The 26,049-nt window shown below is 41.5% G+C and overlaps 1 protein-coding gene across 7 annotated transcripts in view; it reads right to left on the minus strand.

Moving 5' to 3' along the window:
- Positions 1-26,049, minus strand: part of DEPDC5 (DEP domain containing 5, GATOR1 subcomplex subunit) — a 43,867-nt gene continuing 17,818 nt past the window's right edge. For 3 of the 7 annotated variants that reach the window (XM_029086920.1, XM_010175667.1, XM_029086919.1), the window contains 19 exons: positions 24,423-24,488; positions 23,006-23,189; positions 21,679-21,839; positions 20,602-20,719; positions 20,263-20,430; positions 19,135-19,354; positions 18,115-18,248; positions 17,175-17,283; positions 14,280-14,342; positions 12,519-12,670; positions 11,205-11,282; positions 10,627-10,759; positions 9,655-9,763; positions 9,140-9,364; positions 5,053-5,222; positions 3,900-4,071; positions 2,717-2,777; positions 1,548-1,630; positions 1-670 (listed from right to left, as the gene is read on the minus strand). In XM_029086920.1, coding sequence (XP_028942753.1) covers positions 375-670; positions 1,548-1,630; positions 2,717-2,777; positions 3,900-4,071; positions 5,053-5,222; positions 9,140-9,364; positions 9,655-9,763; positions 10,627-10,759; positions 11,205-11,282; positions 12,519-12,670; positions 14,280-14,342; positions 17,175-17,283; positions 18,115-18,248; positions 19,135-19,354; positions 20,263-20,430; positions 20,602-20,719; positions 21,679-21,839; positions 23,006-23,189; positions 24,423-24,488 — 2,702 coding nt within the window. In that variant the 3' untranslated portion in view covers positions 1-374. The remainder of the gene's footprint in view (positions 671-1,547; positions 1,631-2,716; positions 2,778-3,899; positions 4,072-5,052; positions 5,223-9,139; positions 9,365-9,654; positions 9,764-10,626; positions 10,760-11,204; positions 11,283-12,518; positions 12,671-14,279; positions 14,343-17,174; positions 17,284-18,114; positions 18,249-19,134; positions 19,355-20,262; positions 20,431-20,601; positions 20,720-21,678; positions 21,840-23,005; positions 23,190-24,422; positions 24,489-26,049) is intronic. The other 4 variants (XM_010175670.1, XM_029086918.1, XM_010175668.1 and 1 more) reach the window with 3 other exon arrangements.

Consider the following 26,049-nt stretch of genomic DNA (forward strand, 5'->3'; position numbering starts at 1 on the left):
GCCAACAGCACCAATCATTTCCAGTGACGGTACACTGCTACCATCACACTCTGTGCTGAATCTAACTGCCCTGGAAAACCATCTGCACTCTCCCTCCCTTACCTCTGCTCAAACTGAAGTTTTGGCAGTCAAGGACTGCAGCTACTTGAAACCAAGCTGAGGTCAGGTGATAGATATTGGCAAGCCAAGAGCTCAGATTCTTTTTCCAAGGGCTTAATCAAATTCTGTTGAATATCAACAGCAATATTGATCAGGTCCCCTTGGAGCCTCAGGATGAAACCAACAGAGTGGCTCTTTTCCAGTCATCCTTCACCTCCACCTCCTTGCCACAAGGTAAAGCTTCTAGCTGTCTCCCTAAGAGATACGACCCTACTTCATGGAGCACTAGCGTGCATCTTATCTAGACAATCAGTCCAGAACAAAACAAGCCGGCTATCTTTGTTCCAGCAGAAGTCTGTAAAGTCTTTCAGCAACCGATCAGCAAACTTCTCATCCCCAGTGGCACTGGACCGCCACGTTTTGGTCAGCATGGTGTTGTAGGCCCAGTTGTAGCCAATGCGCTCTTCACAAAACATGTTCTGGTTGGTGGAGCTAGTGGAGTTGCGCCGGCGTCGCTGCTGCCCACAAGAAAATTTCCGCTTGGAATACGGTAGCTGCAAAAACACTGTCCCTGGAGGAAACAGACAGGACTTTAGTCTTAGGCAGACCTAAGTCCCTACAACTGGTAGCTGACTCATTAAGTTCTGAAAAAGAAACTGGACTGAGTTTCATTTAATTGCCTTTTAGCAACATAAAGTGGGATGTAATTTTCCTCCTTTGCTTTTACATGCTACTTCTTCCTGCAAATTACAACACTGGGAGAGAGCACACTTAGTCTTGCCTTTCTCATGGTAGAAGGGAATGAAGCAAAGATGCAGACTCTAATCCATCTTTCTAACTTTACATCAACTTCTGTTCTCTTCTGCAATTTTCCAGAAGCTCTCTTCCTGTCATTGTCTTCATGTCTCAGCAACCCCTCAGAACATACCAAGTTATTTTACTGTCATCTGCCATTCATGGAGCTTAGTTAGAAGTGCTGACAGCACCAACATTTATGAAGAATGAGAGCAAGTGCTAAATGCTTTATCTGTCTCCCACACAGTGTGTATAGGTAGAGATGCATCTACAACTGACCTTAAGCACGAGAACAGAGCAATGACTTGTCCCAACACCTTTCCCTCCTATTGGCTTCTAGATACACATTTATTCTTACTGCACTTGGAATAAGCTCTGCCTTATTTTTTTTATTTCTCCATCTCCTGGAAAGAAAAGTTTCAGAGACACTATAAAGCAAGATTTCAAACCAATGACATTGATTAGCAGCACCACTTTGTGCTTTTCATACCACCTCTCCAGCTTTCTGGTTTGTGTTGCCTGACACACATATTTCTCATCTGACTAGGGACATAATGAGGACTAACATCACTGACGCAGAACACAAACTGCATGTAAGATGGTTGTTTATAACAACCTCCTCTGTGCCCCAAGGCCTGACAAATATTGCTCACCTGTGACATGGATATATTGGGGCTTGTTCTCAGCTGGGAAGTTGAATGCAGAGGCCGAGTATTTATCTTGCACAAATCCAAATCTAGAGAAACAAACATCAGGGGAATTAAAAAAAAAAAAAATCTATAAAAAAATAAATAAAAATAAAAATACCCACTCCAGCTAGGATTCCTTCAGCCCAAGGCAGAGACACCAGGGAAAACCTTCAACTATCACAAAGGCTCCCTCTTCTCATAGCCTGAAGGCAAGGAGAAAAGGGATGGAGACCTGAGCTTCTCCAAATATTCTCTGCCCTGCTCCACCCAGTGTGAAAGACTGTAACTCCACACTGACCTCTGTCCCAACTCGTGTCAGAAACAAGAGCATCAGTAGTTCAGTCTGGGAGGGCACTGAGCAGTCCCTGATAAAATGGGGCAGCTGCACACAAATGAGGGAAGAGTGATAGTCAAGACAGACATTCCTTGGGTATATTTCAAGCTTTAACATAGCTTTTTTTCATGCAGGGCAATATTCTGCACATAACTTCAAGCAGCTCACCTGACAATTCTTTGTTATTTGTGGAATATTTGTTCCTCTCCTGCTTTCTAAGCTAATGAAAGCTTATTTCCAAGCTAAAGTCCATTACAAAAGGCAGTCTCTCTATCATGAAAAAGACTTTGGCAGCAACACCATGAAACAAACTGGTAGCTCAAGCACACAAAGCAGTAAGGCTAGATAATATTCAAAGTTTCCAACAATTCCATCTTAAACTGGGCCCAACCTCCTATGTATAGCTCACATCCCAGCCTATTGTCAACCATTGGTGGTCATCCAGTTCAAGACTGTGTTAAGTACACATGAAAGAAATAACTGTCTCTTCTCAGAAACAAGCCTATTTACAGTCTATCTGCTCCTAACAGAATAACAGGACGCCTTCCAAAGGCAATGCCCTCCCGAGGAGGAGAGTATGGTTTGCTAATGAGTGACAGGCTAAAACACTACCTGCCCCTTGCACCCACAGAACCATCACCAGGCATTCTAGCTATATTTTAGTCTAATAACCTGCCAGCAGAATTCAGAGAGGCAGATGACAGAGCCCACATGACTCAGGAGTGACTGTTCACCAGAGGTCTTCATCCTACATTATCCAGGGAGACAGGAACTTTCAGTCATTCTGCTCTGTACGTACCTGTACGCTATCGCTTCCTGGAGGAGATGCATACGGTCCCAGTATGTTTCTGGTTCAAAGCCTGAAACAAACAAAAAGGTAACAATTACCTAGTAAAGCCACTTTATTTCCTTCTTTTCAAGACTTCAGTTTCCCTCATAAGACCTCTGTGCACTTCTTTTCCAGCCATTTCTTTTGGTCACTTTTTTTTTTTCTGTCAGCTGTCCCTTGAATGCCATCTTATTAGATATGTGTCTTACACACTCCAGTAGCAGATTCATCCCTGAATTAGCTTCTGCATCTCTTGAGATGAAGGAAAGAAACATAATGGGGTGTGTGGGAGGGGGCAAGGAAGGAGAGCAGGCTCTGTGTATCACCACAGAGTGCTCTGAAAATACTTAGTTCAAATTCAGTGGGGCTATGGAGAGCTCACAACATATGGATTTGTCATCGATCGTTTTACATTTACACCTGGACACTTGGTCAAGGGTTAATGGAAATAAAGAAAACTATCATCTTTACTATTTTAAAAAAGAGCCTTTTTCTAATTGTTGTCCCTTCTCACAACACAATTTTGCCTCTGTCTGCATGGGGACAGAGTTCTCCGATATTTGAGCTTCCACCTGAGACTTACCGCAACAGCATCACTCAAATGGGCGAGGTCACATTGCAGAAAAGGAGATTGCAGTTTCTAGCTCTTAATCTCATGTGCAAACACTCCTACCATGAATGTAACCATGGCAACAACAGAAAAAAAAAACAGAGGATGGCAGTTGTGAAAGCCTAATCTCACTGAGGGGGAGAATAAACAAATGCAGGATACAAATGCAGAGCAGATGTGGGCAGGGTCTCCCAGCAAAATAGACTCGCACAGTATAACATCATGTCAAACACAATAACTACTTGATATAGGCTCTATGAGGGTAGGTAACATTAGGGCAACAAAGGTCACTAGGGAGAGAACCTTTCCTGTGCCTTGGTACTTCTTGCTGCCAGCCTCATACGCTGTTGCATGCTGATTAGCCTGCCAGCACAGCTTCCTCTGGGCACCACCTTCCTGAGGGTGGCTGCTGAAACGCAAAAACAGGCCCTTCATCCAGCTGATGCATGGCTGGTAAATGAGGTTCTTCATGTCAGCTACATGACAGAAGGGACCTGACTGCAGAAAAGTGTACCCAGGGGTAAACCAAAGAACATTTCTTACCATCAAACAAATGCTCACTACCCTCCTTCAACAAGCAGCTAACATTGAGCGGGATGAACAACTGGGCTCGAAGTGGGTCTCCATATAAGTAACTGGGCAAAGCAAATGGACCTTCCAAGACTGGAACTAGCAAGAAACCACAGGATGTGGCTTTCCGATGCCAACCTTGAACCTGAGAAGAGATTCAAACAGTGAATCATACAACATATGTCAAACTGAAGAAGGGCACTTATGTGCATAGGAGCAACTCATTCCCCATGAATAGATCAGACGTGCCCAATTCTGCACAGGCTCAGCTTGCTTTGCCATGGCAAGCACACAAGTGTTCTTGTAAGCAAAGCAGTACAAGCACAAGACACCAGGCTTTCCTTTTTAAGTGCCACATCAATCAGAAAGCACTTTAAAATAGGACATTTTTCAGGAACTGATTCAGCCTACTTATCATCAGTGGCTAAGCACTGCTGCTTTACTGGAACAGTGCAATAGATTTTAAATAAAAGCAAAAACAATCACCTTGTGCTATTTGTCTGGGTGAGGTAAAACCTGGTGTTAAATAATTCCGAGTTTTACAGAAGCTACAAAAGGGAAAACAAAACAAAAATCTAAAAATTAAACAAAAATTTGCACAAACTGTTTGCATTTTCAATTCAAAATGTTTCCAGCAAGTAAGTTAGTTTGTTTTTAAAAAAGCTAAAAAGCATTGCTGAACAGGAAGAACACATTGCCTGGAAAACTCCTGTCATGAAAGCAATTCCACTGAGATTTAAAGTTTTCAGGTTTGGGGAGAGAAGGAATGCACTGTGAAATAGATTCCTTTCCAAAGACCCAGCTCAGGGCTTAAGATTTTGCCTAAGGGGGACTTAAATGTCATCTTGAACTGTACTGATCTTTGCAAACTGTGCATGAAAGCCACTAAATGCAGAACACTATCCTGCATGCAGAATGACTACAGATAGCATGAGAAATGATGATCAGATGCAGCAGTGCTAATGACCATCAGTAAAAATTACTTAGGGAAAGAAGGGCAGATCCAACCCACTCTCCCTGCCCTCATACTTCCCATCAACTTCCCATGACAACGTCCCCAGCAGTCTAAGGGATGCAGAGGCCAGAGGGGCATTGCTGTGGCTACCCAGAACACAAGGACTCTTACCATCTCAAAAAGAACAGCTGCAGTCACTGCCATCCAGTGTAACTTGATTTCAAAGGCAGCATTCAGGGAGAAATTGCCATGGTAATAACAACTGCACCACTCCAAACGGTCCGTGCGGTTATTCACATCCACATCAAGTGTCACTGTCCGTTGCTCAGGCACCGTGGCAGCTACACAGCCAAGGAACAGGGGTATATTTAAAAGATGCATTAAAGAGAGGGTGGGAGATGGGATGAAGAGAACAGAAGAATCAAGACAAGCTATTTGAAATGAAGTTGTCCTCCCGCTCCTCCCCAAATATTTTTGGGCTAGCAGAATAGTCCCAGAATGCTGCTCATCCAGATTATAAAAGACAAAAAATCTGAAGTATTACTCATATCAGGGGTCTGTGCCACAGAATTACCTCCCCAAGCAGTCAAAAGATGTTTCAGCTGCAATAAAGAGACAGAATCAAGAGTCAAGCAGCTAATCAATAAGCGATTGGTGCCATAATTATATATGGCTAAACAACATCAGCTCCTTCACACCCAAGACATTCCAAATTGGTTTTAGTATTTCTATATGCCCCCACCAGAGATCACAACAGGGTGCTGTTACACAGGACAGAAGTATTCCAGGACTTTCCACAGCTGAAGGAGATCAGAAGTTAAACTTCTTGTTTCTTTAACCCCACATTAATATCCCACATTACCGCACTGCTAAAACTGCACATCCAACACTTTTTGTAAAAGCATGAGAAGTCAGCCAAGACTCATGCAGCAGCGTCACGATCACTGCAGTACCTGCTACTGCTGTGCAATAAGTGCTGGGATAGTGCCCAAGATCCAGCTCCCTTGTGCCCCACACCCCAGCATCACGGTGAATGAAAAATCTCAGGTAATCAGGCAAGATGAGAAGAGAAGCACAGAAAGTGGAAGCGACCTGGCTGGTGTCATACAGCAGACTGCAAGGCCAGGGATAGAACCCAGATCTCCTGACTTTGAGACCAAAGTCCTGCTATGAACCACGTTGTCACTTTCAACTTTTCTTTAAGCAAACAGGTAATTCAACATTTCCATAATGTTAAAAATTGACACAAAACAAAGGGCTGCAATAGTACTATTGAAAAACCTCTGCCCTTGTGCTATAGCATGGATGAGGGATGAATATTGTTATTTCTTGCTTAAGTAGACAAAGATGTGCACACTTTTATATGGTCAGCTTTTAAATGACCTTATAATTTAATGGCTTAATGGTGTTTAAAAAAAATGGCTGAAGTTCTTCCTTAAGGCAAATGGAAAGTTCCCACCTTCCCTTCTACTGCAAGTTAGCTAGAGACAGTTTTCAAGGTTATAAGAAAACCCTTTATATTGCTAGTACTGCAGCTTAGGAACAGAAAAAAAAAAAGAAAAAACCCAATAAAAATGGAAGAACATCACCCAGTTTTGTTTTGTAAGTAAGATTCATTTTTGTCTTTGGGAAATGTATCATCTGCAATTTCTGAGTTGGTTTGGTATTGTCAGACAGACCAACATCTTGTGATTCTCTTTTTCTTGCTGCTTTTCAGTGGAATATCACTGTGAATGCAATGCTTGTGGTTAGAAGGTTACAGTGCCAGTTTTGTAATGAAGTATGTTGGAAAACAACATCCCAAAAGCTGTAAAGCAAAAGCAGCTCAGTCAGGTAGACGTTGGTCATTAGCTAGGAGGTCAGTGATAACACCACAGTCCAGTGTGCCCAAAGTAGCACACTGTGAAGAATGAGCTCCCTGCTCCCTTAGACTGTTCCTTTTTCCAGACAATGCAGACTCCCCATTAGGGCTGGAGCTTCTCTCTCCACCTTGCCTGCAGCTGTAATTCACAGGTAAAGCAGCGGGAACACAGTCCCATCAGGTGATCTAATCAAAAGGACCTTAAAGACTGCTAAGAAATATCCACATGTCTGAATTCAGAAGCTTCAGAATAAAACCAACTTAATTTTAATAGAATAAAATCCGTCTTCTGTAGATCTGATTTTAAGAGGACTCACCTGCTTCCCAATTGTCTTGTATCATTATGTATTTAACTAATGATTTATGGAGTAAATCGGAGAGGAGCAGGCAGGTTATTCTCCAGACGCAGACTACACTACACACATGACTACGATTGCTAGTGCATGCTTTGCTACAAATCAAAAGGGACAAGATTAGGTATATCACAGATCAGACTTCCACTGGGAAGGGAAAAGGGACAATCACTGGGCAAGTGATAGGGGAATTGGGAGGGATAAAGATTTTAGAGATACATGGAGCTTGTTCCAGAGCTCCCAATGCTTGCATGCAATTTTATGTCACAGCCTGACATTTAGGGAAGGTAGGGAAGGGAAGAAATAAAAAACACAACCAAATCAAAACCAAGAGAGGAACAAATGAAGTCACGTGGACCAGAGGTCATCTGGGTTTAGTAAAGCTCCTTGCCTCAGATGAACTGGTAAAGTTTGTTTTTTTAATACTGTTTAGAAGAGGGACAGCACAGAAACATCAACTCAAACAGTTTCTTTGTAAGAAAAAAGTTCCACACTGGATTTTTCTCCAACAAACTATTATTCCTGGGATAACCAGCCTGCATGTGAGCAATCTGGAGGCATTTTTCATTCATACAAGGACTGCAAATTAGTTAAATACCAGAATGAACATAATTCCAACTGAAATGAAAAAAAAAAGGGCTACACAGGAGTGTAACTACATCACATGCTGAGGGAATACACATTTTCCTGGCTGGCATTAAAGAAAAGGTGAGAGGGGCACTAAAGCACCCTTCTTTCTTTGCCTGTTTCCCCAGGTGCAAGTTGAGTCTCAGTCTTCTCATCTCAAAGAAAAGACAGAGAAAAGTGAAGTACTTTTCTTGGACTAAATAGTGAGTAGAAAACCAAAGCAGGAACAGGATCTGGCCCAAGCACCTCCAGCTTTCACAATACTTTCATGCCAGCCTACGTTCAGGCTTCAGCTCTGGCCAGTCACTGAGCTAATGACATTGGATGCCAGCCAAGGCAACAGATTATCGTGTGACAGGGAAAAATATCCGGCATATGCTGGCTTCAGGGAATTAGTTCAGACTTCCTATCCTTAACACTGTCCCCTTTCTGATGCTGTTCCTCTTCAAACAAGGCTTTCAGAAATACATGAGGATTACTGTAACTTCAGGTTTAAAAGATACTACACCAGTAGTAAGTCACTTGTCTTCAGAAGGTCAAATATACAAAACAGGAGAAAAGCATAATTTTCATTTTAGCCTTAATTGACAGGTCTTTAAAAGATGCATCTCAATAAATCTGAAGTTGCAGTTCCACAGCAATGATTTTTCTCATAATTTTAAACAAGAACAAAAGCAAGTGACTCAGGCTGGCCTGGAAATGCAACAAAAAGCTGACAAAGGAATACAATCATGCAGCCAGTATGTTTCACAGGCTGTTAGTGGCAGTCAGTGTTATGCTTCCCACATTACAGAACTTCAATAGTGGTATCTCGCCCAGCAGCAAGATCTTCCACACGCAAACCCTACTGCTTCCACACTGCAGGGATCATTGGTAGCTGGGCTTCTCAGACTTCAATATAAGGACTCTGGCTATACATGGTTCAGATCAGCCCAGAAGCCTCCAGCACATCACAGAAAACTAACACACCTGGATCTCACTGTGGGTTTTGCCATTAAGAAGCAATGAGACATGTAATCTCAAGTACAGTTTGGTTGCTCTGCTGTTCTCACAACTTATCCCTCCATACTCATCACAGCTTGTGAAGAGTCTCTCTGGATCTGCAAGGAGACAAAGTCAGTAATTTCCTCTCTGAATTCTAGAGGATGACATGGCAAGGGAGGTTCAGGAAGAAGGAATATTTCAAGAATACTTTTTACTGTATTCCAGTACTCGGAAGCAAAAGTTGCCTGCTCAGCCAGTGAAACACACCTCCAGCATACGAGAACAAGTCCACGTGCAAGACACATGTAAGGCCAGCATGAAATTTGCAGCTTTATTGCTGGTCCACGTGAGATCATACCCTTGGCTGGCTGCTCTTCCCCTTTCAAACTATTCCCCTGAACTTCCCCAGCTGTCACCTGTGCTGTGCATCTACCTAATAGTGCAGCTGCCTGGCTCCGTCCTCCGAAACTGCGGCTAAAGGAACTGTGCCTACTTGCATAGGAGGCTGGGCGGCTGGGCAGCCAGGGCAGGAAAAACGCTGGGATTTCGGAGTGCAGGAGCTCTTCTGCCACAAATGCCACCTCAAACCATTTCCTCTGGAAGGCAGAGAAGTCATCCATGGCAGCTGTGTGCCACATGGCAGGCTGCTGCATGCCCACTGAACAAAAAGGAAGGGGAAGGACAGATCGCAGTTAGAAACAAGTGTTCAAGATCAATAAAGAGATGTAATCCTTTCTGAAAAAGAAGGGAAAAAATAGGTTATGTTGTCTGCAATTCCTTTTTTTTTTTTTTCTGACCAAAAAGGCTGAATTTCTTTGACTCTCTTTCAAGTAGTGTTTCTGGTTGCTGCCAAAATGCATTTCTGCTGCAGCATCCGTAAGAATCAAGTGCAGCTAGTGATTATGCAAAGGGATAATGAGGGAAGTCTTGTAATAACACAATGCTGACCTCGGTCTGGTTCTTTGTCCACAACAATCTTGTAAAAATAAAAGCCATAAATAAAGGTTCGTAAAGCTTCTCCAGACGCATGGACAATAAGCTGCTCTTCTAGCATTTTCTGAACAAAAAAAAAGAGAACAGAGCAAACACGATAAAAAAGGAGAAGTCACTCTTCCAGTTACATAAAAAGGTTTCTAGACAACATTAGGAAATAATTTTCTTGACATCTTTTTGTCCAGATATGTGCAAAATGAGAATAATAATGAGAATATCAGCAATGTTATCTCTGGATATTCAATAAATGTAGCAAGACCTTATCTCCCTGAGAAACTGCGTTTGACTTTTCCACAGACGTTTGCCTTCCCCCCTTACCCTGCTCTGGTTTTATAGATGGATTTATAGGAAGGTAAAAAAGATGGAAACATTCTAGGCTCTCTCTTAATTGATATGGGATCTCAGCAGAGGAATGAACTCCAAAACATTTCCAACCTTCCGCCCCTGACACAGTTTGATAGGTAGGAAAAAAATTCATGAACACAAGCAGTATATCTTGCAGAAAGCATGTATACTTCAGCATCCATGAAAGAGAGGTCATATGCTGTTTTCATTCCAACCTCATTAACTAACTATGTGAAGAAAAACCAAAACTAAAACCAAATCACACTGTAGTGCCTCATAATTCTAACACAATGGTGAGTTCTTGGTAACTACTAGCTAATTGGAGGTTATACACAGAACTGTCATCATATGTAAGTGGAAAAATATATATATTACTACTGAATAATATGTTGCCATTTTGTGACAGGGAATCCAAAAAATGTCATCATTACCTCACATTCTGTTGAACACTGTTTTCAATACCTATCAATAAGAGGATTTTAATAAGAAACAGAAATTATTGCTATGCTCTCTTCTACAATTCTACTTTCTTCATAGAGTGAGGTATTTCTGTCCCTCCATATACCCTGACAGCTCTCTTACCTGCATTATGTCAATCGCCATGGCTTGGGTTTGCACACCTTCCACATTATTCACCAGCCAGTGGACAACTTCTGCACTGATGAAACAGTATGGAGAGAGGCCCTTCTGTTCAGAGAGCAGCTGGATCCCTGTGCTGAATCACAGCAAGTCACACATGTTAACACAGACTGACTGATAGTTCTTTTAAGTTACAAAGGAAAAAAAAAAATCACTGCTGGGGGAAAAAAAAAAAAGAGAAGATCCCTGCTGGGGGGATACAGGACAAGAAACACACCATGTCCCCAGAGTGACACATCGTTAGCTTCTGATAACAAGACGAAGAGCTAACATTGACAGCATTTTAGTGTTTTACTGAGAACTCTGGCTTTCACGAGATTCTGGGATGGTAATAATTGAACTCACTGCAGCAACACTCATACACCAATTTCTATAAAATTCCTTGTTGGAGAGATTGGAACTGAATAACAAAAGAAAGCTTAAAACTCTTCCACAGCTGATACGTGGCTCTCCTTTGAGTGACTCTGTGCCTCCTCTTACAAAACATCTAGTTGTTAAGCATATTTATATTAAAAACTTACGTTGGGTGTTTCATGGCTTCGAGAATCTCTATCAAGGTGGAGCAGGAAGTCAGAGTGCTTGCTGAACACTGCTGAGAGCTGGGAAGTCAACAGAAGTATGTTCAAAAATCAAGGAAGTTGCCAGATTTGTTCAAATGTGTATAATTAAGAAAACTGCTCTCTCTTGTGCAAAGAAGGGCAATGGAGCTGGTGAAGGGGCTGGAGAACGAGTCTTATGAGGAGCAGCTGAGGGAACTGGGATTGTTTAGTCTGGAGAAGAGGAGGCTGAGGGAAGACCTTATTGCTCTCTACAACTACCTGAAAAGAGGGTGTAATGAGGTGGGTGTTGGTCTCTTCTCCCAAATAACAAGTGACAGGACAAGAGGGAACGGCCTTAAGTTGCGTCAGGGCAGGTTTAGGTTGGATATTAGCAAAAAATTCTTCACTGAAAGGGTTGTCAAGTATTGGAACAGGCTGGCCCGGGGTGGGGGGGGGGGACCCTCGTGGAGTCACCATCCCTGGAGGTATTTAAAGGATGTGTAGATGTGGTACTTGGGGACATGGTTTAGTGGTGAACTTGGCAATGGTAGGTTTATGGTTGGAATAGATGATCGGAATGGTCTTTTCCAACCAAACTATTCTATGATTCTTCTCTTCCCAACAATGACTTTGCCTTTTTCATCTCAAGAAGGACAACTAAAAGCATCAGACCAGTATTTTCCCCCTGAGGTCATCAGGTCATTGCCATAATGACCCAATGCACACTATATTACACACAGCCATACTCAGGAGCAATTGAGAGCAAACATTTTGAGGCCAGCTTTTGGGTTTTTTTTTACTGTAATATACAACCACAGGAAACAGGTGCTAATATAGTTTATTTTTAATGTTGCTTCCTCCCTGGTGTCTTGCCTCCAGGTTAGAACCTCTTAATTTCATCAACTTACTCAATCCAATTAGACCTGCAGGGCCTCCCTTTGCTAAAACAGACAGAAGACAGATGTCAATTCAAAGCCTGGATTTCTGCTAACAGATTTCAGAAATGGAATTTCTTTGTTCTTCATTCCTTGAAGAATGAAGCTCTTTTTGAGGGTAGGGAAAATCAGGCCTTGCGTTCATTTAATTCTGGAAAACTAGGTTGCAAGGCTTATTTTACTACCACTCTTTGTGCATGTGGAAATGCTGCAGTAAGGTCTTGTGACAAGTGCCTTCTAGTGCTGACAGACACAGCACATCTTGTTCTCAAGGTTCCTGTTTAAGTGCCCATTCCTTGATACCAGAGAGGGGAATGTAACTGAACAGAAGGGCAGTGTAGCACTGCTGTGCTTTTCTTACCTGCCCTCTGCAGCACCAGCTGTGGCATATCCTTGGTCTGCAACGTTCTGGGAACTTCCCAAGGTCTGTGTGTTGCCCCGATCAGGTAATTGCCCCATGTTTATCAATGCGTTGCCATCTGAGGATGCAGGAACCGATTGATCTATAGAGACCTGCAAGGAGTAAACACAGCAACATCTTTATGAAATTCATGATGTAATTCGTTTCCCATTTTCTCCCCTCCCAGCATCATCTGTACCTCAGCTGAAGTTAGTTAGCAACAAGCATTACTACAAGTCAAGCACAAGCATAGGCAGAAAGGATAAATACAGTCTTACTTTTGTCATCGCTACAGAGCTACTGACAAACATGAAATTCAGACCGCAGTAAAGATGAGGATCACCAGCCCAGCAACAACCGTGTTGAGAGAACTACTGGCAAACCAGCAACAGCAGTCCCAACCTGCCATTTTTAACTTGAGTGAGTAGCTGTGATTATAAACATGCAATGGACAGAACAGGAAACTTAATCACTATGGTGGTAGTAAGCAGTTCGAAAAGCATTAAGTAGTAAGCAGTTCGAAAAAATAAATTCATCTGTAACTCTCAAACAAAAATATGCAAATGTATCACACAGAATTCAAGTTTCATAATGCACAAAATCAGCTCATCTTCCTTCCTTCCTTCGGGTAGTATCAGGAGGCTGGTTGGCACCCACCCACACCTATGTCGCCAAGACAACAAGAACACTTTCCTCCCGCAGGAACACTTGTGCTATTCCAACGGTAGACTGAATAGTTCACAAAATTAACATAAAATCATTTCAGAAAGAACATGAATGCTGAAGGATTCAGCAAAGTACAGGCTGTAATTGCCATCTGTCATTAACACGTATGGTTTAGGAAAGGCATATTATATAAAAGCTAGAGAGGTGGGGGAGAGGAACACGAACAGCAGAGTAACTGAGTAACTCAAGCTGGTGTAAATACGAGGGCAGATCTGCCATGATGTATCCACAGCACATGTACAGCTAAAAATCACAAAGTTCGTAGTTTGACTTAGGTCTAATAGCCAGACCAGAGTCCTTTATTTATGCCATTTCTCATGTCCCAAAGATCCCTCACTCTGCAATGGCAGATGTCCCTTTTTGGGCAGCCAAAAACGGCAGATGCTCCAACGTGGAATCTACAGTCCCCACAGCCAGCTAAATCCACTCTCTCCCTCTCCTCAGAGCTCACTTCAACCAGCAGTATTTTCCATGGACACACTGTGTTATTGCTAACTCCTAACTGGTGCTAAGTGTACAAACAACTTCTGTCACGACGACTCTCTTAAACCAAGATGACACCAATATTTTCAGCCCTCATTTGTTTAAGAATCCAAGGACACAATTTGACTTGGAATTCCCCAGAGCCACCTGTCAGTCAAATACCACAGAAGAAATTTAGCCAAGAACAAGATGAATAAGCTGTTGCCATTTTGTTTAGCAAGGGAAGATGGAAAATGAGTACTTAGAGACACAAAAAGTGAAGCTTCAGTAGCTGACAAGACAGTACTGCAAAGGACAGTAAGGCAGAGCACACAAACATCCAAAGCACATCACAGACATTGAATGGTGGAAGGAAACAGTCGCATCCACCACAGCTAACGCTGTGCATCTCCCTCTCAATGAGCAGATCTGGAAACTAAGACAGCTTCCCCACGTGGCAAGCCCAGGACAACAAATGCTCTCCACCACCAGAGTCCAAAAGCCAGAGATTACAAGATCCCATTAAAAACTAACCTGTGAGTAGAAGGTTGAAGCTGTACGTGGGCTGCGAACAAAATCCATAAAGAAGGCCCCATCCTAAAGGCATCAGAGTAAGTAGGCCCATTAATGGCAACAGCAACAAGGAGTTGAAGAAAAGCAAATACAAGGTTGTGCAAGTATGAAATGACCACAGAGAGAAAGTATGAGGAGAATGCAAATCCCAAACAGACCCAGAACGTCAGATGCAGCAGAATGCAGAGCATCAGGAGTTACTCACACGCATACCATTACTTTCTCTCTCTGTAACAAGACATTGCTCTTCCTTAGAGCAGATGCTTTTCCAAAGTTTTGAAAACCACACTGGTCAGAAGCCAATTGAAACTACAGCATTCCCTCCACACTTCACAGGAGAAAGACTTGAGCTCTTAAGCACATGGGTTTCCATCCCAAATGCAAAGCTGAGTAGTGATACAGAAACCTGTAGAACTGCATGTATAATGACAAACATCCAAAGAAGAACAGCTTTTTTCCTAGTCTGTCAGTCATTCAAGTGATAAAGAGAGAGAGACAAAGAAGCTCCTTTCAGGAAGCACACTCTTCCTCTCAAATGCAAGTCTGGTATGGTACAAAGGAAAGGGAAGAAAAATTCATCACAAAGATCTTTCCAACACTGTGTTTAATACTTCATGCAAAATTAAACAGGCACTGCCTGTGCTATGTTCCCCGCCTACTTGCAAACCCTGGATGAATTTATCCCCGGCTGCTATTCAAAGATGTGTCAAGATTCTCTTAACACATAAGACAATGCAGTGGAACTCAACTATATTTTCATTCCCTATTTGCAATTCTTTATTCTGTTCCCTAGGCAAAATATTTTGTCTAGCCTGCAGTTAAGATTATACTTACCCTGGTATATACATATAAAATATTTTCTGGAAAGAATCAATGCCAGGGTTATATGGCTGGCAATTTATGTAGTGTAGAAGCAGAGCCAAACACCCTACATCCACAAGGGCAAAGGCTTCCCAAACAGATCATGCATCAAGCTAACTCCCTAGGTCAAAATCCTACTGTATTGCCCAGTAAGTGGCTTAAGTGACTTGTCAGTTCTACTCTGAAACAGAGTAAAGGTGGAGACAGTGGCTCAGTTTTGTTTTGGAATAACTCCAGCACCGAATAGCATCCTAGAAAAGCACTTGCTCCCTTGGCTGCTGACAGAGCACACAGCTGTGACAATTTGTCAGTACTTTGGCTGCAAGTCTCTGGACAGCCAATAGACATACCCATGCTGGGGAGCCCTAAAGGGCTTGTGTTGTCCTGGAAACATGAAGCACACACTTGCTGATGTCTCCACGTGAGCACAAGTTGCCTGATAAGGCTACCTGTCCACTGGCACCTTTCCAACAAGTGCCAGCAGTCAGTTTGGAGATCCCCATCACTACTCTCCCAGTCCTTATGTGTAAATATTTATAGGAGTGTTTACTGCTGTAGTCTGAAAGGCTTTCAATTGATAAAGTACTCTTCCAGATTACCCAGTTAGTCCTCCAGAGAGGCTTTTGAATACAGTTACTTATAAAATTGCCCAAGATCCCATTTGCTTATTAGCATTTGCTGATGGCAGAGTCTGCTACTTTGTTTCCAATATACTGTGTGCCATTGCTAAGGAAGCCAATTTTGCCTTTTTCCCTCTGCTGCACAGAACAACCGGACACGACGTCCTTCTGTCCCGTGTCCTTTGTGGAATTTTCACCAGTATCACTGTATTCACTGTATTTGAAAAAGGAAGTTTGATGAAATTGGTAGAAGAGGAAAACACATTACAAATTACACAAACAAATTACAATCTGTAAGTTTGCAAACATGTCTCAAGTCAATTTCTGCACTTACTTTTCCCAAGCCTAGCATGACCTGCTCCAGAATTGCCTCTGTGTTCTGGAAACACTTTCATTCTACAAATACTGTCTGTTCCTAAGATGATTGCAGTTACTCTCCCACTTCAACTAGCAATATCCAGATCTTTAGAAGAGCACAAAACTTGGCCATGGTGGTGGCAAAAAAGGGCAGAAGTCAAAACACTTGATGCTAAGAGAAAAATACTAAAGAGATGGTTAAGTTGATAATGGGGAATCTGAAAACTTTTTCTTTGCAATACTTCAACTGTTGAACCCAAAGACACATCACACTGAAGTGTTGTATGTTTGTTCAGTTCCTTGTTACTTCTGCTGAAAGACCTTCATGCCAGAATACAGAAAAATAACCAAATATTTCTGGTTGGACTTGGAGGTGGAGTTTCTGCTCTGCCACTCACAGGACAGCTGACAGGAAGGCTGAGGGATAGCACAATCTTTTCTTTAAGTGTCTGAAGAGAGCTCCAGGAAGACAGTTTTCTCCAGTCTGGAGTCCAGCCAGTGAAGGAATGATATCTAAATCACTACTCAGGAACACACCCTCTCCTCTAAGTGGATGCAAGTGACTGGAGTTCCTGCTGTTAAAATTCCACTGAAGCTTCACACAGTCATAGTCTAGAGCTTGATTTTGCTCTTAAAGACAGGCTTCAAATAGATGCAGACAGCACTGTACTGCTAAATCTAAAAATCAAACTCTGACTGAAATGAAATGTGCTGGAAAAGGAAATGGACTAATTAACAAATACCACTTAAATTAGAAAAAAACCCACTGAGATAGCATCCCAGGGATTTCATCTCATCGTCACAGCATTAAAGAACTGAAGGATGGTTGTGCCCCTACCTCTTTTTATGCCCTTGCACACAAAAGCTTAAGGGTATCCCCAGTACAGGACCAGTCCTTGCTAGATTAGAGAGCAAGATGTGGTATGATTGTCGCCACACGCTTAGAGAAATAATCTTCTACTATTTGAGAAATTCTTATGTAAACATAGTAGCTAAAGAAAGAGCAGAAAGTCTTTACCTTACGAGGGCTGTCCATATAGGTGGGTGTGATAGCAATACTCCCACTCTCCGAAGGCTGCCCAGAGCTCTTCGCAGAAAGCATTGCTGCTTGCTGCTCCCCCAGTGTCCTAAAACAAAAAGAAGGAATCCAGAGTTTGTTGAAACATACTCTGTGCCATCTTCCACCTGAAGGCAACTGTTCCAGAGGGGTACTACTGCATTTTTAGACATCTGCTTTCACACACTGTGAAGCACAGAGTCAATCCAATGTTCTGCAAGTATTTTTTACCCCATATAAACATGGATCCTTGAACTTACTCAGTTTTATTATACATGTGTACTACCTTTTCATTAAAAAAATATTAAAATCTCTTATGTATTTAACAGCAACTGTGTTTTAGATTGTGTTTACAGCCTATCTAGTATTAGTACTCTAAGTTTCCTTGAACCATTCTAGATCAATGCTGAAAGAGAACCTCAGAAGTTTCACAGGTATTTTAACAGATGTTATCAGTGCAAACAAGTTATTTTCTTTAGGCTATATGTTACCCACTGTTTATACTGAGACCACTCAACTGCTGTGGTGTACTTGTCCCAGTTAAGCTCTTCTTATGTGGATACAACTGTATTGGCAAATCACAAATAGATGACAAATCTGATGTGTAATGGACTGAGAAGCTACTTAAAAAGATGCTCCTAAATTACTGGACATTCACTTCTCTAGTCTCCACGTGCCTTTCTAGTCTTCAGTATTCATTCTACCAGTGGAAACATAGCACAAAGAAGTCACTGGAAAAGCCACGTACTTCCCCAGCCCTGCCACAAGGATTCTAAAGAAGCAGGATCCCACATCCCTTTTTTCAAGGCAAAGTTCTCCAAATCTGCCTTAGCCAGCCCAAGCGGAATAAGTAGGAAGGATGTTCTAGGGCTCTTCACAAAGCCTATCTGCAGAGACTCACTTCTGACTGGCTTCCATCTGCAGCAGAGCTGAGAGTGCTGAGGTTCCTTTCTTCCCAATGGGAGGCCCAGACTGCTCCAGAGAGTGAGTGGGAATTGGACCAGCAATCTGCAAGCCTTTCATGGCAGATCCTTTCTAACAAAGAAAAAGTGAAAGCACAGACTTAGTCAAGCTAGGCTTAATTAGTAAGCAAGAACACAACACCTCACGTCAGCAGGGCTTTATTAGGTGGAGTTTTAACTTAACTTTAAAAAGGGAGTTAAACCATAGGTGCACAAGAAATGGAACAGCCTAGTGTCTTGTGTGAATGCTATTCCCAAAATAAAATGGATGTTATTTTGGAAAAGGTGGATTTGCTCTGACATAAATTACCCCATTCAGTGTGAGAATTGGAAGAGAATTTAATACACAATAACGAGTTTCTCATCACCCTCTTGAAACTACTGTTCACTAAGAATTCACCCATATGGTTCTCTTTTCACAGTCCTTTCTCCAAGTCTGCAGCACACAGCCAACCCAGCGAGAAGTTAACAGCTTAACCACCTCACAGTTCCCTTTTTATCAATTATCTGCACCACAAGGTGCAATTACGTGTCCAGGCTAACCATATCTACAGCACAAAGCAATGCACTTTTGCAAAGAGGTGGCATCAGGCTTGTGGTAATACAAGACCTGCTGAGGAAAAGATAAGAGCACCAAGAGGGTAAGGCATGGCCATGCTGTGCAGCTGAGCTCAGCTCCTCACTAAGTGAGCTAACTGTTCTGGTCCTGGTTTCAGCCACAGCAGCATGGGACACCCATTCCAGGTAAATTTATATTATTTATATTTTTTATATTTATTTATCTGAAATAGTATATCAGTCAGCACTGTGCTTTATGTATGGATTACCCAAATATAGACACACACACACACCCCCCCCAGCTTGCTTGGGATTGTCTCAGGGTGTCTCTGCTAATGCTTCATTAGATGGTTCAGATAACACTGAAACTCAGTTTCTCACCCAACTAAAAGGTGACTCACTCGAATCATTCGATCGGATCGATGGCGTCGACGAATGCGGTTCAAACCCTCCACAAAGCGAATGAATCCATCTAGGAGCTGCCACTCCTCCTCATCAGAACGGGGCTTGTCACCGTAGACATCACAGTGCACCTCTCCTTCCATAATGCGCTTTGTGGCACTGATGCAGGCAGGCAGAAGCAGAAAGCGGGTCCTCCAAAATTTCAGTGACTCAATAAGGCTGAAGGAACATGAAAAACAGGACAGAGTTCAGAACAGTTTCCTATGAAAGATTTTACAGTAAGTAAAATACATATCCATGTGCTGGAAACTTCAGCAAGTAAACTGATAATCTCATTCTGTTATTCCCAAGTGAGAAAGGGCAGATATGCAAATGAATGGTCAGCAATATGATTATCACTTATCATACATGATTATATGAAGTATTAAAGCATTGAGATGCAGAAGAGAAAATAAGGCTATCTTCAGAGTAATTGTATCATAGATATATTTTCTTTCCTGTAAAAGACAGGCTACAAAGGTTTTTTCTCTAAAAATAAGTGAAGAAAAAGGAATTTTTAAAGGTACGCATTAGAGTAGAAGGCATTTTGATTGAGACCTGAAAAGAAACAAAGATAAAGAAAGACTGGTTTTGTTGAGAGAAGGTATCAAAAAGGCTATTGATACTAGTGGAGATATTCCATGTTGCTAATAAGAAGCCCTGCTCAACATAGCTTAGGAGTAGGACTACAGTCAAGCCAAGCCTAGGACTCAAGCAAGCCTCCAACAGATGCAAACTAAACAGAAGTTTTGAGTCAGATCCAGAAATGAGTAAGAAGCCAAGAAAAGCATCTCTGTGATACAAAATGCCATCGTATTTCTTTGCATTTGTAGCAGAGGAGAGAAAAATGGTTCATGGTGAATTTTGTGATCAAGACTTTGTATCAAAGATCAGATAATGCAACAGCACCACCGAGTAAGTTTCCTACAAGGCAACAGCTGCTAGCACTGTACAAGTGAAAGCAGGTCAGTTACTCTCCCTGGAGTACTGAGCATTTGTGGGTTGAACTTTTTGAAAAAAAATTTAGGACAAAAAGGAAAAGAGGCAATTAGGACACAGAACAGTCTGGATGGAAAAGGAGATCTCACCTGAAATCCTCAGAGCCAGCGGAGCAGATGTACTGATCCAAGTAATTCCACTTGTACTCTTCTAGTCTCTCATGGGAAAATTCTACCCAGCAAGAGACAAATTCAGAGTCAGAGTGTGAGGGACACAAGCTGTAAGTGTAGTTTATCTGAGCAGATTCATATGGATACCTAAAAAAAAACACATAAACATCAGTCTCGGTATCATCAGTAGCAGTGCTTGTTTTCCTTCTAAAGAGAAAGAAGGCTCTACAGTATGTTCTTTCAGGCAAGTACAGGCAGCTGGAAGTGCGTGTTCATCTGAATATTGATAGCAAACTGCTCAACCAGACAGATACTCACTTTGGCAGGTATCGAGTCACAGTAATTATTTTGTCTTTTAATGTTACTTTGTGGAAGGTACGGCCCATACTCAGCCAGTACTGATCTTCTTCCTCAGGTCGATTTCTTGATACAAGACCTAATTGTAAAAAGCAAAACACACCCCCTTTCAGCTTACTGCAATAGTCAGAACTTTGCCAAACTGTACCTTCTTAAGGAACACATACACAAGGAGCCTTTCGTTCTTACAGTTAAGATTTGCTAGTACCACAACCACAGAAGGGCATTAACAATTCACACACCACCAATACAGACCCTCTCTAGTCAGGACAACTAGAGAACAGACAATATGAAGTGTTGAGAAACTGGTAGGTATGATGGTAAAGCTGGGCTCCACTTCTACTTTCTCTCTGTGTTTCATTCCTAGAACTAAGCACTTAAGCTTGGCACTTTACCAAAGGAGCCTTCCTGCTCATTCCCAAACCAGTGAATAACAACCATATCCTATTCATGTGTATGCCCTGCTCTATGAACACTCTATCACACTGACTTGTCTACAGGCTATCCAGAAAAAAAAGTCAAAAGTCAAACAGTAACTCTAATATGATATCATCTTCACCCACCCCAGTTCTCTGGGGTTTAACTAGGTTAAGCTGACTCATGGTTTCAGGACAACGAGGCTTTACCTGGGACCTTCACAGCTACTTTAGAGTTAGGAAACTGCTTCTAGAAACGTACATTTGGGAGCTTTGGGTCTGTCTTCTTTCTCCTTCTACCCTGCAGTCACCACATGAATTGTGTTTAAGATGCATTCACCCAAACAGCACTCAAGCCATATTTCATTTGGGTTCACCATCATGAATATGAGGCCAGTTTCTTATTACAGCTCAGAAATCCTGCACTCATCCTTTCATGGTGCAGGTGAGTTGTTTGTGCTGCCCCCCAGCAAAGATTTTCATTTAACAATAACAAAAAGAAAAGAAAGGAAAAAAGAACAGAGGGCTTCAATGAGCATCTGCACCTGATTCACAGAGGTTACTGGGACTGGCAGAAGGAGAGAAAGACAAAAGTCTGAATTGTCAATACAACGTCACTCACCTCGACTGTAAAGGGGGCTGCTGCTCAGCGGGGGCGGCACAGTTGTGGCTGGTTTCTGTGGCTTGGATTGCACAATAATTTGATAGCCTTGCATGAGACGCTGACAAATAAACTCCTCAAACACCTGTTGGGCTGTCATCTGCACTCCTTCCTCATCTCTCCTGAACACAAAGGTTAAGGAGACTAGAATAAGGAAGCTGACCACACACCTATTCTTAGCTCTACCTTTCCTGATTGAGGGTTTCTGCCTGCACTGGGCTCTGTGCAAGTGGAGCCCTCTGCCTGGGAAAACCAACCTGCAGGAACAGGAGAGAAAAATGGGTACCTTTCCATTTTAAACAGGTGATGATTAGCTGTCTGCCAATAATTATTAATGCCTTCAAAAGCAATTTTGCAACTAATAACATATTTGCTTACAGCAGTTGTTACATTTCCAATAAATTCACCAACAATCACTTTTACAGCATTTTGCAGAGAATCTCAGTGTGGTTTGTAAATGTTCAGCAGAGCTCAGAACTGCAAGTGTGCAGGCAGTGCTCCACCCTCTCCCACAGCAGGAAGTCTAGAGCAGAGAGAGATTGAAAGACACATCACTACGGCATCTTATACTACTCCTGCTCTGAACTTCACCAGAGACATTGGACATTTCTTGTAGATGTTTCTTCATTAACCCTGCTGTTTCCTATGAATTTCAATCACTCTAATATTTTTGGTTTTTTCCCCATAAAGCAGCACCACAAACAGGCCGTTCTGATGTCCTGCAAATTGTGGAAAGTTTGAAAAACATTTAAGAAGATGAGACAGCTTCAGAAAAAAAAAAAATCAAACCCAATATATTAAAGAATAGTTACCAGAGACCTCCAAAAGAAGCCAAGAATTTCTGTTTATCCCACTAACACTATTTTTCACCAAGATTCTTAAACCTAAATATCTCTGAAAGTGAGGATAAGCATCTTAAACACCGCATAGGTGTCTATTTGCTCATTTAGTGTTTCCAAAACACTTGTTAGAAAACAGGTTAACAAAGATGATAGTTTCAGGTTGATTTTTTTGATTCAAACACAAAAGAACAAGAAGAGAGATGTAGAATTTTGTAAGCAAACAATTCCTAAGATAAAATCTACAGAACACAATACTGTCAGATGGTAACATCAGCAAAGGTGCAAAGTTACCATCTAAAAGAGAAAAACCAAAGTATTCTGCTGCTAACTATGTTAGCAATTAATCTTTCTCTTGTTCAGTCTCCAGAGTGTTCCTCTGCCATCAATTGCACCTTGAGCACTTTAATTCAACGCAAGTTACTTTACAGAGAAGGTGCTGGCCAAACCTGTCAATGTCAGCTTCTGGCAGGAGATCATAGCAACCCTCAGTGTAATCATTCTGCAGACTCTGACGGTCAGGGAAGTAGTCCGTGGTAAGAGGGAGACATGCCGGAGTAGTGAGAGATTTCCAGTCCACTCCAACTGTACAACAGAAGCCTGGCACTACGGGGGGAGCAGACAGCGTCAGAACTGCCTCGTTGTATCATTGTGGGCAGACAAGGGGAGCATATATGGTCATCCATGAAAAAACAGGGTGCAGAGGAAGATGAAGGAAATGTGCGAAGAGGACAGTTAAAAAGAATGAGGGACAAAGACAGAGTTGGCATAAAGTCAACACAGACAAAAAGGGGGTGGAATGGGAAGGGAAAAGGAAAGTAGGGTGGGAAGAAGGGAGGGAGAGAAAGAGACAGAGTTTGTTAAACAATGCAGTGCACATGCTAATTCAATCCCATCATGCAAATGGCATTCAAAGTTAATACATTTAATTTTCTGTTGATTGAAAGCTAGAGCTGACATAGCAAAAACGCTCTTCCAAAATTACAGCAAGTCAGTTTCAGTTACTTATTATTAATAAAACAGATGAACATTCCAAGTCTGAAAAAGAAAATCAGACCAGCTTTGCATTCTAGACAACTGCAGAAGGTGCTGGGACTAAGGAGAGAAAGAAGGACACACCAGCCTCTTTCTGGAATAGTACAACAGCAGGAAAGGGAGTATTTCTACAGTTATAAAAACAGAAGACAGATCCAGAGGGGTGGGAAGACCAGAAAAATAGTAACTTCGAAAGCAATCCTTCCCCACACCCTTTCCTAGATTTATATTGCAGTTTTGAGATTACAAAGATCTAAAACTAGAAAATAAAAAGCAAAACCTAATTAAATTGTATCAAATCATCAGTTCACTACTGCACTACATTCTAGTCTGCTTGAAACGATCTGTACCAGGGCACTTGGCCAACTACTAATTCTTAACTTCTTGTCATAGACATCTTACAGATAGAAAGTTATTTTACTACTTGTTTCTGTATTAGATGAAAACATATTTCTCAGTAAATGGTATCGAATTCAGAAAGTGACTGTACTGCTTCTGCTTCTATTAGCTGGGGCCAAGCAAACTTTTCATATTGAGAGGCAGATCGAGTTCAGCAGCTTTAGCTTTTTGCACAATAGTGTCTGGTAAGCAAAGCATTTTAGATGTAATGTGACAACCAGTTTCTCATATTCTTAAGAGATACAGAACTGCAACCACAGTGAGACACACAGTACAGGGAGATCCTGCAAATTACTGCAGGGCAAAATAAACTGCTGCCAAAAGTCAAGTAGGCTCCTCAGTTTCTTGCCTACCACCTCCTGATGCCTCTATATATGTACATGCCCTTTCCCTCCCTACCTTCCCACCTATGCAAACCTCTCTCCTGCTTACTTGGATCTGGAGAATTAGAGACAGCATCTTCCAAGGAATCCTTGTTCTGAGTTTTGAGGTTTATTCCTACAAGAAAGAAATCTGTGTTTTATTTTAAGCAATTATGCACTTCACTTACTTTTCAAATAAACATAAATTAAAAGCGTGCAAATGTTTTTGGAATATGATATTTTTCTTCTTGGAAAGAACTTGGGGTTCTGCACAGCATAAAAATACACAAAGCCAACTAATAAAGTAAAACAAGACATCTTGGATGAAATTCAAACATCTCATTAGAAGTAATCAGTAGCTAAAAAACAAGCAAAAACAATCTCCCCAAAAAGGTGAAACACATCTTGAAAAGTAGGTGCCACAAAAAATCAAACAACAAAAAAAAGAGTAATCTGTAATAATTTATCTTGCTAATCTCAAGGTCTCAGCATCTAAGTATTTTTAAATGCATCCAGTACCCAAAACCAGAATCTTTTTTAATTGGTTTTCTCAATTTATGAAAAAGGGAGAAGTTTAGAGGAAGTATTTCATAAAACACAGGAGCAGCAAGAAAGGAAATTATAACAGACTTTGGAAAAGAGAACCCAAATATAAGATTCTAATTATCTAAGACTGTAAAGACTCCAAGTAATTTATGAAAATCACGATACAGATTTACTCCAATTCCAACATTTTAGGCATAAAGTACCAGTACACGTTTCACCTCTCTGCCAGGAGGCAAGGAGGAAACAAAAACAGTTGGCCTTCTTGATTCAGCAAATACAAACTACCTCTTTATCCTTTGCCAGGCTAAAAACTTTAAAAGTATTAATTAAGCCCTCACTGCCCCTAAATAGGTACAATATATTAATTACAGACTGTTTAAAACTACCATGTTCTGAAAAGGCAGCAATTTCCATTATGGTTCAATCTGTAAGACATACCTTGGCCCATACTTCACTAAGAAAGAATAGTACGGAAGTTTTTACTTATTGTGAAAGGAGATAAAGTGAGAGCTATTGAAGAAATGCTCCATTCTTGAGCAAAATTCAGTTTATGCACTTTATACTAACATAAATAAAGACTAATGATGGACTTGAGACTAACAAAAATTTATATTTCAGTTTTGATTAGGACTTAAGACACTGATTTTTCTCACTGTCAAATGTGTTCATTCTAGACAGCCTATTAACCTGGAAAACAAATACTAAAACTACAGCTCAGTGATGCCACCATGATGCTATGGTACTCCTTGACCAGTTCTTCCTAGACCCCATTTCACATCTGTCTGCTGTATTTGCATCAATATTTGTGTAATTACAGCAAAAGAATCCATAGAGCAAAAAAAACCCCCAAAACCCAGGTACTCTTTGTTTGGATCAGTTCCCCGAGCTGGGTCACCATATAGCTGTACAAACAGCTGTTGTGGCACACGAGAGGAAACAAGCAGCTAAGGAAACAAGAACAATTGCTGTCTTAAAAAGGCATTTATCAAAATACAAATTTCAGGAAGCCTCCAAACATTTAAAAGGAGCAATTTTTATAAAAATAGCTTGTGTAGATTTATCCAGGAAATTGATATGAACATCATAGCTGTGACTCTAAACAGCATTTACCAACAGAAAGGATGGTTATCTGCTGCCACGATGATGCCAGT

The sequence above is a fragment of the Antrostomus carolinensis genome, unplaced genomic scaffold (assembly GCF_000700745.2).
Source record: "Antrostomus carolinensis isolate BGI_N321 unplaced genomic scaffold, ASM70074v2 scaffold1259, whole genome shotgun sequence".
Classification (NCBI taxonomy): domain Eukaryota; kingdom Metazoa; phylum Chordata; class Aves; order Caprimulgiformes; family Caprimulgidae; genus Antrostomus; species Antrostomus carolinensis.